Consider the following 15,580-nt stretch of genomic DNA (forward strand, 5'->3'; position numbering starts at 1 on the left):
AATAAGAATAAATTATAAGAAACCTTGTATTAAAGTTTCAAGTTTTTTTGGTGACACAAAATTTTTTATCGACACTTCGAAAAAAAATGGAAATTAGAAAAATTGAAAATTTCAGTTGTCTATAAATAACTCAAAAAAAGCCGAAATATTTTGAAAATTGTTTATTTTTATTATTTTTTTATTTAACTGTATATAGATAACACTAATATAAACATTTGATGAAAATTTCAAGTATTTACAGTGATAAGTTTTTACAACTATATAAAAAAATCGATTTTGTTGTTTTAACTGGTTTTCTGTCACATTTTTTTGAAAACTACTGGAACATTTTTAGTTTTGACCTCTATAATTGCACCAAGGATAGGTTAGCCTTTGCCTTCGGAAACCACCCCCCGAAGTTTGAAATTGAAGCATTATTTCGACAAGTTATGCTGTACAGACACCCGACACACATCACGGTAAAATCAATAAATTTATTACTTTGTTCAAAGAATCTAAAGTAATATTAATTTATAAAGTAAACAATATTTTTACTTGTGATAAAAAAAAATCAAATAGTCAAACAAAAATTGGGCAAGCCCAAGCTTAGTCGGCTTACCCTGTAAACACGCCACTGTTGTAACCACTGTTTTTTAACAATTTTTGGGAACAGTAATTATGCTATATACATATTTTAAGATAGTAGTAAAATTATGGTATCATTTTTCCGCATTTTAGGATAGGGTTTAGATTCCATTGCTGATAAGTTTATTCTATAAAAATAGATTATATTGTAAGGTTAGTGCATCGATAATATTTTATAGGTTAACATTTTAAGTATATCATGATTTTGATTTTTCTTAAGTTTTAAGTTACTGTCATTTAATATTAGAAATGAAATCGGCTAGGAACTGAATTTATTGAACATTTTTTTTAAAAATATATTTTTTAAAGGCGCACTTTAACCAAAACTTGTTACAAGAGCATTTAAGAGTATTAATAATTACTTATAAATTTGTATTTTCAGAAATTCAATATCTTTATTACTCTTCTTAAAACACTTTAAATTAAAACAATCATTATACATGTTAAAGGTAAGGTAAGGTGGTAGGTAAGGAGTGTAAGGTGGTAGACTACAATACACAACTTTACATTTATAATTTATAATTTTTAATCTTTTATCAAATTTTTAAATAAGTAATAGCCGCCCGAGTACTTATTTATAATTTTATAAACAAATTAAAAAACTTATAATTATTAGTAGTAGCGTCAGTTTATCGCCAAATATATTTTTTAATTTTTTAACTAACACACTTTACCCTTTGTTATTTGTTATATTACACGAACCCTTCCATCATAAATATTATTTTAGAGAAAAATATGTATCACTGCATTTTATAGCTATTTAATTAAGCATTTTTTGAAATGTACTTATGACAAAAACACAAATTATAAGTATATATTTTGAATTTAATTTTTACTCGAAATAAGCAATTAATTTTAATAAATGAATAAAATAGGATTATTCAAATATATTTATTGTCAAATCACAATTAATATTAATAACAAAAACCAAAAAATTTTAACCAAAGCTACAATTTTAATTTATCATTTATGAGTTATACACATGCGATTATAATTTATGATTAATAATAATAATATTCTTTATAATCATTGTTCTTTTACATAGTGTATTCACTAATCATATATACCTACACAACATGTCCGAATTATACAGTATTCAGGTATTTTTTATTAGTTTTTAATTTTTATATACATTTCTATTTATACATAATTTAAAATCATGCCTTAACTCCATCTATATAAGATATATTAATACCATAAATATAAAATATAGATAATATATATATTACTGATATACTATATGATATGATATACTAAAATGGCTGAAGACTGGGGTAGTAAATGTGATTTTAAATAGGTAATAAAAATATTTTTTATAAATAATATTCTTTTGTTTTTTTTTTTTTTTTGATATTTGATAATTGTTTTTATGATACTAAAAAAATGTTGAAATCGAAATAATATAATATAATATTATGATTTTAGTTATTCACAGCGTTATTAGTCATCACATCATGCGCAGTCACTTATGAATGTTTTGATAATTCATATAGGTTTGATTTCGGTCTTATACATTCATAATATTCTATCTGTTAACACTCTTGTAAGTGATAGCGGACGAAAATATGTCTATTTTAGTTTTTGACAAGATGTCTTTTTTTATCTCAAACATATATAGGTAGATATTATTCTCGGAAATTTATTGAATTTTAATTATTATTTTTTAAGCAAATATTGTAAATAATCATATTATATACATTCAAAATAGTATGTTATTACTCCTTTATACTCTAAACAGTCTAAACAATAGTTTCGAAAAATTCTTGTATTTACACCCCGGCTTAAACGAAAGAATTGCCTTAAAATTGATGGGCAATATTTAAAATTTAAAATTGATATATTATACTAATAATATATGGTCATTACAGCTGCAGTTGTCGGGGTTGATAAACCGATGCTACAACCGAGACGATAGAGATCGCCGAGGCTGCAGCAGAAGTGTGCAGAATAACATGACAATACCCGACCGCGGCCCAGCCTTGTGCGCATAATACATTTAATAGTCTGGCGAACGTCATGGGGCCGTATAATTTGATTTAAAGTCCGCGCGGTGGATCGTTCGGAGGGCGCACCATCGCCGCCGGTGTTCACGGTACGTTTATTTTTATGATTCCGCGTTGGCTTTTTGCGGAATTAAAACTCACGGCTGCTGACTGACGAATATGATGGTTAGTACTTAATGTATATGTATAGCTATATATAAACCGACGTACGCCACTTTTTGCTTATTATTTAGCACTAAATACATATATATCATCCCCTATCCCTTATAACGCGTGAAATAATAAAGATAATGCTTATACCTATACTATAAACATCGCATAATATCAGTTTCGTTTCGCCAACGTGGTTTTCGAGTTTCGAATTTCAAACGAAAAATTTCAACGAAAATTGCATTTGATCGAAATTTAGTAAAATGGAAAAGTTTCTTTAATGCGCACATAGAAAATAACATATTTTTTTGTGTTTAGGAAAGTGTACAGAACTGAAAATCGTAAAAAAAAAAGTACCTACATAATACAGTCGACAGAGCTCATAATATCAAATAATAAACGTTATTTGTGTAAACTACCGACACTATATTTTACACTATTTTATAATTAATATGGTGTATTGATGGAGTATTCAAAATAATAATATATAAATGAATAACTAATGTAGTAATGTGAATACTTCTGCAGATACTTGTTGTCCTAACTGTAGGTATTGTAATTTTTATACAATATTATGTTATTTCAACACTTATGACTTAAGAGTAATGTCGCGTATTACTGTATAAGTTGTTAGTAATTAATAGAACCTGCGTTTATATGCATAATTATTTAATAATATAAGTGATGTATATTGCACATATGTTTATTGTTTATGAAAAATAAATTTAAAAATATATTTTATAGATTTACAATTTAATTAATAAAAAGTATAATTTAGTATTTAATTTTATAATCTTTTAAAAAATGGATATGATTATAAAAACAATATTTTTATAATTAACTCTTTCTTAAATTATTTTATATACTTTAAGACTAATAGTTTTAATTAAAATTTAACAATATTTTAATTTAGGAATAAATAATGGAGTAATCACTAATCAGTAACGACATGAAATCATAAAATTGATTTTTAATCTAAATATTAAATTGTTAATAGTTTTATACGAAATATGGTCTTGTATTTATAAAAACTTTATAATCTACTAAAATATGTAGGTAGGTACATAAAATATTCTACTACTTAATATAATAATGTAATTATTCAAAAATATACAATACTGACGTATATATTTTAAGTTTTGACTAATTATAATAATCTTTTCAGAGTTCTAACTAAATTTTAAGATACTTATATATTTTTAATCAGATTAAAAATAGGATTTTCGTATAAATCTGTTACCTAATATTTATTAATGAACTCGCACATCATAGTAGATGCTTATTTGTGTAGTATGAGACGCTTGCGTATATTACCTGCACTATTACCTATATAATTCATAAAATATGTTTAATATTGCGAATTTCGGATAGACCTTAGATCCTCCCTTCTAAGATACACTTACACGCCAGTAGAAACCAAAGTGGTGTTGACCGTTGACATGTTTATATACATACGTCGGATAATGCTATTTGAAAATAGCACATTAACATACCACTATAACCACTATATAATATATATATAATATGTATATATAACTTATTTATAGCCATATAGGCTCATACCCTATACATATTGTAGACAGCAGTTGTGACTATTACAATCGAAATATTTGTATAATTTATATATAATTCAAAATTAAACAATATATTGAAGTAGATTATATGATTGAAATATCGATCTAAATATACGTAAAATATTTGATTGACACTATAGTTTACTTATATGTATAGTAAATTAAGACAGTTTTATATTGATATGTATAGTCATGTACGTGGAAGTGGAATTGGGTAGGTAGGTATTAGCATTGATTATTATTTATAATCAATGGTATTAGAAACTTACGATCTGATATAAAGTAATAATATTTAAAAAATTAAACTGAACACTGTAACGCAATATTTTATTATCGTATACCTACTCTTTTTCCTATAGCTTCTTAGATGCCTAATAAATATTATGTTTATTCCATTTATATTAATCAACAATAAATCATCTATTTATAAGCTAAACACATTTAATATTTCTACTTTTATATCCACCTATTACCTATATATAAGTACAAAATACGATAAATATATAATAAGTGATGACGACATGACATCTGTGTAATACTGGGGTTAACTATTTAAAATTAATTTAATAATTTTAGCTAAAAACTTTATGGGTGCGGATTATATAAATCAAAGTCTGAAGTAGATAGTAGGTGTAAAATGGAGCTCAGGTTCCAGAAGCCCCATTTTACACCTACTGTAGATACATGTAATCCAAATATCTTTCTAGTAACTATCTCTATATAATGGAAAATATACTCATGCTTGGTATTTTACATTATACAAAATAAAGAAGTCTTGATTTAAATTCAAATACACAAAAAAAACATAAACAAAATGTTAAAACACTAATAATTATTATAAAACATCATAATAATATTATATTATATGACATTATTAAATCATTGTCGAACAACGGTTGAAAAGTTATGGTTATGTAAAATATTCTATCTAAACCAGCACACCACTATGATTGTCTATAACTCTAAAGCATCATTAAAATTGTAAAATTTCCAATGGGTATTTTGTTTTTGTAAATAATAGGTAAAATCACACGAACGTCGAACAAATTTTTATTATTATGCCACCGGAGGGGAAAAAACGATGGAATAGGTCGTTGATTAACTTCACTTTCTCGCTAGTCAAGTTATCCCGCGTGTACCCGTTTTATAGGAGTTGATTCGCTAAAAATGGTCAGAAAGAACCAGTCTACTTCTATACAGTCTGTCGGCCTTTTCTGCAGACTCGCAGACAGAAGAGCGTTGCAGATTGTGCTCGGCGGCCTGACGGTTCATAACACCAACTCTTCTATTCATTTATTTACTTGGAAGAAATCTAACTGAAAAATCATATTTTCACATAAACAAATCGTCTGAACTGCGTGCACAATTGGATTGGCCACTGCGTATCTATTTTTGGGTAAATAATTTTATGAAAATAATAATTAATAATATTAAAATGTTATTTTATATTCATCGATTAGATTTTTTCGATTATATTATATAACTTAATAGGTACATGAAGATGTCTATGTTAACATTAAATGTGTGTTTTGAATTTTCTAATAATATTACAATAATGTGTTCTCGAAAATTATCATAATTATTATTTATTATCCAATAGAAATATATTTTCCTTTAAAATCAGTCTTTTCCAAAAAGTTTTAAAACGTCTCAAATTAATGCATTTAAACACTTATTAAAATATTATTAAATCTAATTCCTACAGATTTATATCTGTCTTTCCACATGTCTAGTGTTTATGTACCATTTTTGTTTGACGACTACAGTTAAAGCTAATTTACATAATTATACATTTTAGAAATAAATCTAAAACAATTTAGAATTAAATATTAATAAAATAACAAAGAAAACAGACTAACTACTTACATAAATACATAATATTATAAATATCATAAACTGTAAAAGTATCAGGTAGATAGCTAATAAAATATGCAATTATAAGTATAAGGTATAACAAAGTGCAAAAACTTTACAATAATTAATACTATTGAAAATTATTTTGAATTTTATTGATAGTTTAAGATTATAGTTATTTTTATATACCTACCTATGTGACATTGAATACTAAGGTCTAAGGTCATATAAATATCAAATATTATAATGATGTTTTAGAGTTTTTTCATACAATAACATAAAATGATATTATGTCAATTTTCTATCTATTTATTTATTATTCACCTATGACTATTATAATAGGTAATGTCGTGATGTTTCATAATACCGTGTTTAAGGTCTCTGCAGAGATCCTTGGATCTGTCAAAGGTGGACTAAAACCCAATCAGTTCGCTGTTTTAAAAAAAACTGCCTCTTACGTACAAAATATCCTACGCACCTAGCGTAATACAAAACCATTTTACTTTTTAATTTTTAATTTTAAAATTTATAATTTAAGTAATAATACGTAGGTAGTTTGATTTTTTTATTGCGTCATTTAAGTTTAACTCCTCTTAAATTGCTGCATTATTTATTTATTGTAAGGTATAAGATTTTCTTTTTACTTATGCTTCTAGAAATAATTCATAACAAAAGTTTTCAAATAACTATTTAATAATTAAATAATATAAAAATAAAAATATAATTCATAAAAAACAATAAGGTAATAATTATAACAAAATTGGAACCAACCTCCAAATGTATAGGTACCAATTTTTTTGAGTGAAAAAAAATTTATTGAAGTTAGTTATTAAAAATATCTATTACCATCGAAGAAAAAGCTTGGATTTAATTCTACATAAATCATCGACAGACGATAATGTCGACAAACATTATTATTATCATTATAAATAAAAGGCCTAAAAATATGGGGGAAGGGTTGGCACAGCGTTTGTTCTAACGAAAACACATAATATATAGTACTTTAGTATTGTCGTGTTTAAAGTATTAAATAATATTTCCTACATAAGTACCTAAAATAATAGTGAATTTACCAATTAGGTATAACGACTAACAAGTATATAATATGCACTATGCAGAGAATTAAACTTAGGTATATAAAATTAATTCTAATTTAGGTACTAACATTGCTAAATATATTTAGCCATGGGTACTAATATATTAATATTTAGTAATTAGTAATTGTGTCTATTATATATAGTAAAAAAAAAAAAAATATTTTAACAATACAATACTCGTTGGATTATTTTGTAGCTAATCTACCTGTCTGGATGATCCGATGATGTAATAATAATATGAAAAAACTGGCCCACTATAATAGGTATGTAGATGTATAGTAGCACAGTAAAGTTGCCTATAGTCACTGTAAACGAACATGAAGTTTAAAATATAAATTTAAATCATAGACCTTAAATTATATAATAAAGTAAAGTACCTATAACTGGCTATAACGGCTGTATTTATATAATTATTATAATATATTAATATGAATAATATTAAATATAGTATTATGATCTAAGGTTTAAAATATTATTTAAATTAATTTTGTTATTATCTATATTCTATAATATCGAGTAACATTTTTTGTAGGTTAGGTTTGTTTTGACGTTATCTCATAGGTCTATGCGTTATCTATGTTGTAGATAAGAAGTTTATTGTTATTTTCAAAAGGTTGATAATGTTGTTTTTAACGACTCAACTACCGGATTTAACTTGAATTTTTGACTTTTTTTACATAAACTTTTCTGTTTTAATTTGAAACTTATCCATATTAATTTATTTAGATTCTCCAGTGTTTAGTGTTTTCCTGTGTTATTTAATAGATGGTCTATTAACTTGATTATGCATTTTGTATTAATGTTTTTAAGTTAAGTTACACCTGCTAATTAAATATTTAACATTTTTGAACATCATAATTTTCTATATGTTGACCATTAAGATGGTATATTCATATATTCGTAAAATTATTACTGAGTACAGCTGTAATAAATATTGATCATTCTAGTAAGTAAAAATTTGATAGTAAGATAATTCTCATTCATTTAATATTATTTTTTTTATATTGACATTAAACTATTAAATGTTTGTATGTCCAGTTTACTAATATTAAGATCACTGATGTAGTGTTTTAAATGTATTATTTGTTCAGTCAATGGTTTAATGATAGATAGTGTTCAAGTACTCAAGTAAAGGAACAGACATTTTATTTTGAATAGGTACCATGGAAACGGATTACAGTACTGAAAACAAACATAGTTTTTTAAAAGTACCTAAACTAGGAAGGAAGTGAAAAATTAGGTTATCACTTAACATATTATAGTTGATAATTAATATAAATTTATATATTTTATGAATGTGGATTTGGGATAACAATGGACATTTACTATTAAATACACACCACTTGTCGCTCATTTTGTTAACACCCTTCATAATATATTGTTAGTGTGTAAATGTCCACTGTGAAATCAAATTATGTTTGATCTGAAAGAAAGAAATCTAAATTATTATTATTATTATTTTAATCAATACATACCTATTATTGATAGGTGAAAACATTTTTTTTTTTTTTTTTGGTTGGGACATATTATTATATATACCTATACTATTTACTAATAAGGGTGTTAGACCTTAGCAACGGCACCACTTTATATTTATGTATATATTATTGTAGGTAGTAGTTAGGTAAAATTGTATTAGCTGTGTAATATTATTTTTTCTACAACTATACATGACGCTATTGTCGTGTATTGCAAGGGCGTATAGCTAACTTTAATTGCCATAATCATTATCGTACCTATGTACTTAATTAATGTATTGGATAACAAATCGTTTCGTTTGACCTTGCTTAAACTGCAGATTTGCTATTTTCATGTACACAGTGTGGCGTTATTGACTGCAGATACGAGTAAAAGCGAAACCCAAAAAAATAATCATTAAACAACACACAATGAGTCAAAAGAGCTGCAATAACAACCGTCGGTCGAATCCCGCAAAAATGTACGAGGCATTGCACAAGAAGCGTGCGGCCGAGTGCGAAGCCAGAGAACAGTGGGCCGGCGTGACGCAGTACTTCAAGACATGGGAAAACAACTCGAATAAGTTCACCAATTGGACTTCGCCGCAGTATTACAAAAAAAGGTTAGTAGGTATCTAGATGCAACCAGGAACTATTTATGGAAACCTATGGAGTCCATGATAATAAATTTTATGTTTCTATTTTTGTTCAGTTCTGAGCTTCAATTGGAAATGCGAAGACGGGAGCAACGAAAACTCGAGGAAGAACAAGAAGAATTGGAAAAGTGGCGCAAAAAATTACGGGACAGACAGCTCGAAGACGAAGAATTTAAGGTTTTTATATAAATTATAATACCTATACGTAATTTATCTGGCGATATCGAATACATTATAATTGATAATTTATAATATTAACTGGAATTCGATTTTCTTTTTACCCATCCAAAGAAAGGGCAAATGAAAAAAAAACCCGTACCACTGTCGAGGCCGAATTCAGCCGGACAAAAAACACCTTGCGAAGAAATGGCAATGGAATTAAAACGCAAACACGACGCCGTCACGGACAGGGAGATCGAGTTGAGACTTCACGTGCGATCCAAATCGTGCGATCCTAAACAGGCCAAACAAGTGAATACATTACTTATTAGTCATTAATTATATACCATACAGTAATTATTCTATTCTTCTCATCATGATGATGTCTTGTATTTTTGCATGCATATAAGTAATCTGTCGGTGGTGTGACATGGACAATAATATATTTTAAGCGAGCACCTATTGTATAATAGAAACGATTCCATTATTCATTTAAACAGCAACAAAAAAGTGTATTAATTACTTGGTTTAAAAAACATATTACAGTTTGGTTACGTATATAATATACGTATTATATACCAGGTGTTAAATGATTTTGAAAACTCTAAATTTCTGTATCTGTACCTTCATTCGGCAGTAATAGAACACTGCTGTACTTTTATAATCTTAAATATTTTAAACCTCAATAATTATGTCATTTTATTGTTTATCAGTCCCCAGTTGGCAGTTAGTCTAATGGCCATTCCAAGCTTATTGAATATTCTTTATATTATAGATACATAATATAGCCATATAGATATGTGTTACAAGGTTAGGTTAGGTATGTTACAAACCCTGCAGATATCAAATAATAAATCAGAACTGAATTTTCATAATTTTTTATTCAAATTTTATCAAACTTGAATCAGAATAACAAAAAATTCTATTACTTTTAAAAAAGGTTATATAATGTCGATATATTGATGACAGAAAATACGAAAAATATATTATATTTATGATTTATTACCCAAACAATGATTTAATTTTTTTTCGTTCTTCATTAAATTCCATAACTACTTATGTATTTTGATTTTCTCGAATTTTTTCAGTTTTCAAATTTTTGAACTAAACCAAATAGACCAAATAAACTGAATAATAAATATTATTTTGCAATCTGTTATTAAAATGTTATAATTATTAAATCAATAATATACAAAATAACTATTTCACAATTTTCATCCTTACTTAAACCTGTACAATATAACTATACACAGTAAATGACTGCAATTTTTCTTATAGCAACGGTTTATATTAGTTTTAATAATTTTACATTTAAATATTCGCGAGTGGTTTTCTTTAGGGCGAATGACCCAAAATCACATTTCGTCTGGGCGAATGTATACGTATCGTTTTTTCGTTCGGTTGAAAGTTATATGGATACCTTCGTGGATACCTGACATATCTTATATACATTTCACCTTAACATTTGTAGATACCTACTTAGGACACTCGAACAACTAACTTTTTCAAATCAATGGATAATCAGTGTTATTTGTAGATATTGGTTTTGAACATTTTTTAAATGATTATCGACTGAAATAATAGGTTGTCAATATTATAAAAGTTATCATACTCGTGTTACTTTTCTTGCAACGTACATTCAGGTTACATAGTTTATGTATACGTAGATACGTAGTCACGTCTCAAAATTTTAAACGTATACATTAGGTATTATAATTCAAACTCTGATCATTTTTAGGTGATAAAGTAGATCTAAACTATAGTACCTACTTAACAACTTTAAAATATTTTGAGTACAAACATTTTTCTTAATAACTATGTAAACTTAATACTTAGAATTTTACGTGACGCCCTCAAATTAAGTATTAATAAAATTTTTCTAACATGAAAAATGTATAAGTATAATTTAGTTCATAATTTCTCATTATTTAAATCAATTTACGTATATTATTATTTACTTTGCTAGTATGTAATGCGAGAACGTGAACGGTCGTCAGAGTCTTCGTGGGACGACCGGATGAAGGAGAAAAAGTCAGCGGATCTAAAACGGCGAGAACAATCAGAACACGAGCAGCGGTTGAACGAGGAACAATCTGCAGCCAATAGATTGGCCGAAGAGGAAAAACATAGGACACGACAGACTCGATCGTCTCAATTAAAAGACGAACTTGTCGGTCGTGTGGCGGAATTAAAGTAAGTAATAGCTTATAAAAATTGTGATAGTTTTGAATAGTGGCCGATCTAAAAATTTTTTGATGGGGTTGGGGCAAGGGCCCAACATATTTTTTTAATCGAAAGCTTTCCAATATGAAAAATGTATAAGTGTAATTTCATTTATAATTTATATATTTTCTAAAAAAGTTTGGAATAAACACCTAAACTGTTGTTTAGAAAATTGATCAAAACATCTTCTTAACTTTTTGTATTACATATTTTATTTCTTTGATAATTTTCGCCCATTGTAAGTACTTTTAAACATGTTTTTATACATTTTAACCTCAAATATCCATATTGTTATTGATAACATTATTAAAATAAAACTGTGAGGGGGGCGCCCATCTTAAATCCACCACTAGTCTTAAGTCTTGATTGATATTTCAATGCGTGTTTGGAAACAAATAAATGATATTGATCCATTACTTTAGGATGGTCTTTACTATTTTATACTCTGCAACAAGTGCTATGTTAAACAAAGCTTGTAGTCGGGACTTGTACTTACTAAATTATAAAAATACATTTTAAGCTTAATGGTTTATTTTAAAAAATATTTATACAAATGCTTAAATATATACCAAATATATATATATATATGCATAAAAAAAAATGATCTATGAAAAATGTTAAAATAATTGTATTGGATTAGTATACTTAGTACCATTATATATCATACTACGTTATAAATAATAATATACTACATTATAGATAATAATTTTTGCATTTGTGTATAGAAATCGTTCAGACCGATGCGATGAGCTCAAGAGATTGGAGTCTGCATACTTGACATTGCAAGGCCAGGTGGAAGACGTGGAGCGTAGTAATGAAAAGTTGGATCGAAAAAAGATTCAAAGTTTATCCAGGTATTTATAAAATTAAAGGAAATCAGCAATATACTATGAAATAAGAGTTAAATGTCAAGGAGTGTGGTTGTTTTAGAACCATCATACTCCTTCCTTTCTCATATTAGAGTTGTTTATTGATTTTAATAATGTCATGTTATATTTTGCAGGGCAAAAGCGCTTCGCCAATACCTGACTACACTAAAGCAAAGGTCCAAGGAAGTGGTTGAGTTTTTACGAGAAGACCGTAAGCTTTTAGATGACTTGGTTTCAACAGTGCGCAGCTCGAACGCCTCAGGGTCCATTAATCTAGGTGGTATGGTAAATGAGCTGAAAGATTTGTACAATCAGTACGAAGATGATGAGAGCCAGCGACTGTACTTGATGGACTTTATGTTTGAGTGAGTGTGATGTATAAAATCATGTCCACAGCAAAGGCATAGGTCTAAAATTGACCAATTTATTTGGAAGAATAGTCTCAAATAAAATTGATTAAAAAAAATGTGGGGGGATGCTGTTCTTCATACCATTAAGTTATCACCACACATTTACAAATTCATTCTTTTGTTTGTTGTTGTCTGCAGAGAAGAAGCTCGAAACATGTGGCGGTCACAAGAGGAACGGTGGCGGAGAGAACATGCGTTACGCAAGACTGGAATAGATAACTTATTTTCTGCAATAAAAACCCAAGTATGTATGCATTACCTTACATTCAGGTTGTCATGATAAGATTATTAATTTTTGAGATGTTCTGAAGGTTAACTATATTATAATATGTATCTTCATCATCATTCTTTTACTAGTTGGAAGAAAATATAGACAAATGTTTGGATGAACAACGTATCTTGATCAGTGAACGAGAAGAGTTGATCAGTATCATTGAAAAAGGCAATGACGAATTGAAACGGTTGGAAGCAGAGTCAGCTGAGTTTTATGAACAGTATCCAGACTATTGCAGCAGTGACAATAATAACAATGATGAAATACAATCATCGGTAAACACATTTTTAAGAATTGTCTAATTGTTAGATCAGCGATTTCCAAACTTTGCATTCTGTAGTGCACTTTTTTGAACCAAATTCAGTCAAGGTTTCCTGCTATAAGTATCTACCATGAAAGATAGTACAAAAAAAAAAAATTCTATACGTCATTATAAATTATTTATTATGAGCTGTAGAACACGGTACCATTAGAAAGTGCTTGCGGTGCATAGTTTGAGAATCGCAATGTTAGACAATAGCTTATAATATTATCTCAATAAATTGTATTTTTTATTTTCTTTTACAGGATTCTACGGACTATAGAAAATTTGAAAAGACTGCTTTGAAGGTAATGGATCGCGAACAAAAATTGTTGGCAGAAATGGCTCGAATGAATTTGTTGGATGATTCCAAATTAACAGTGAGTTATAAGTATTATTATATATTTTGGCCTACATAGATTATAGATTTACCATCATACATGAATAAATGAGTTACTCATTTAATTTATATAAGATAAAATATATTATATTTATTATGTTGGTTATACTACTTTTTTTTTTTACAATTTTTGTCTAATGTTATTTGTATGAATCATAATTATTTGAGAAAATATTTTTAAAACATCATCATTAACATAAGTTCATGTTAATTTAATACAATATTTGTTTTATTTTCGACTTTTAAAAGTTTAATTATATGATAATTAGATATTTAAAACTGTTTTATTTATTATTTACATAAGTAAAAAAAGAAATTAAATTATTGAGTTTTAACATATTGTTTTAGTTCCTATACTATAGAAATTAAATCAACTTATTGTCTTAAAAAGTATTAATAAAATGTCAATTATCAATATAAAAACTCCAAATATTTGAAATGATTAATTTGTTTAATTGAAGTTCTTGTTTATATTATGAATATATTTTTAATTTAGAATATAGTTATGTGTAGGTAATTAAAATGATTAATAATTTGATAAATATTTTCAATATTATTACAATTATAGGAAATGAATGGCATGAATTATATTTTTATTTTTATGTTTTGTGGTTTCTCGTATAAATTTAACTTTACAATAAAATTGTCAGTTTGTACTTTAATCATTGATCATGAACCAATAAAAACAATAACAAATATAATGTAATAATATCTATAAATAAGTTCAAATATTTAAATAAAGTTACTATTTCAAAAAATGTACAGAAACAACAGTTTTACTTGGCTTGTTTTTTTTTTTTTTTTTAATTTTAATATCAATATTTCAAGAAAAATCATAATTTGTATTCTACCTAAAAAAAAAAATATTTGAAGAAATTATTGTAATAAATTATGATTATTTGTTTGTTTCAGGATCATAGAAGAAAGAAATCAGTTTGGTAAATTTACCATACTTTTGATTTCACTCTTAAATGTTATATGACTTGTTGAGCAACTAATGTTTCTTAGCTTTATTTAATTTTTATATTTTTCACTGACAAAATAACGATCATTTAGTTTTTAAATAGTTCTAAAAGAAAAATTAACAATTTATAGGTTTTTTTTTTTTAATTGAATTATTTTGTTGTTTTATCACAGTCGAATAGTTAATGATTTAAGATTTTGATAACAACAGAAAATATTTTAATTCTGTGCAATATGTTTTAATTTTTTGAACTTCATTGTTAAACTTTTATTAATGTATAAGATTTATTGTAAACATTTTAAATTTTGTTATTTGGGAAATAATGAGTATGTATTTTATGTGTGTATGTTCTTTAAATATAAATGTAAACATCTTTTTGTCTTAAGTGATTTTTACTTTGTAATTGTTTTTTTTTATTTTATTTTAAAAGATTATGTAATGTATTTTTATAAAATAAACAGTTGTGTGTTTGATTGAATGAACACTGAATTGGAATACAACCTGTTATTAATGCCGTTAATGATAATATTGCTCAACTAGTTGATTACAGCTGCAGATTAGAGAT

At 26.6% G+C, this 15,580-nt stretch overlaps 1 protein-coding gene across 2 annotated transcripts; it reads left to right on the top strand.

Moving 5' to 3' along the window:
• Window positions 1–5,581: 5,581 nt before the first annotated feature.
• Window positions 5,582–15,400, top strand: LOC114128964 (trichoplein keratin filament-binding protein-like). Of its 2 annotated transcripts, none has more exons than XM_050197241.1 (11): window positions 5,582–5,747; window positions 9,124–9,382; window positions 9,472–9,592; window positions 9,707–9,886; window positions 11,541–11,767; window positions 12,523–12,651; window positions 12,801–13,031; window positions 13,215–13,320; window positions 13,434–13,625; window positions 13,918–14,031; window positions 14,964–15,400. In XM_050197241.1, the coding sequence occupies exons 2-11, from the start codon at window positions 9,192–9,194 to the stop codon at window positions 14,991–14,993; spliced, it is 1,521 nt and encodes a 506-aa protein (XP_050053198.1). In that variant the 5' UTR covers window positions 5,582–5,747; window positions 9,124–9,191; the 3' UTR covers window positions 14,994–15,400. The 2 variants fall into 2 exon arrangements, with proteins under 2 accessions (XP_050053198.1, XP_050053202.1); XM_050197245.1 differs by lacking the exon at window positions 5,582–5,747 and adding an exon at window positions 7,959–8,248.
• Window positions 15,401–15,580: the final 180 nt, after the last annotated feature.

This window comes from Aphis gossypii, chromosome 1, assembly GCF_020184175.1.
Source record: "Aphis gossypii isolate Hap1 chromosome 1, ASM2018417v2, whole genome shotgun sequence".
NCBI lineage: Eukaryota > Metazoa > Arthropoda > Insecta > Hemiptera > Aphididae > Aphis > Aphis gossypii.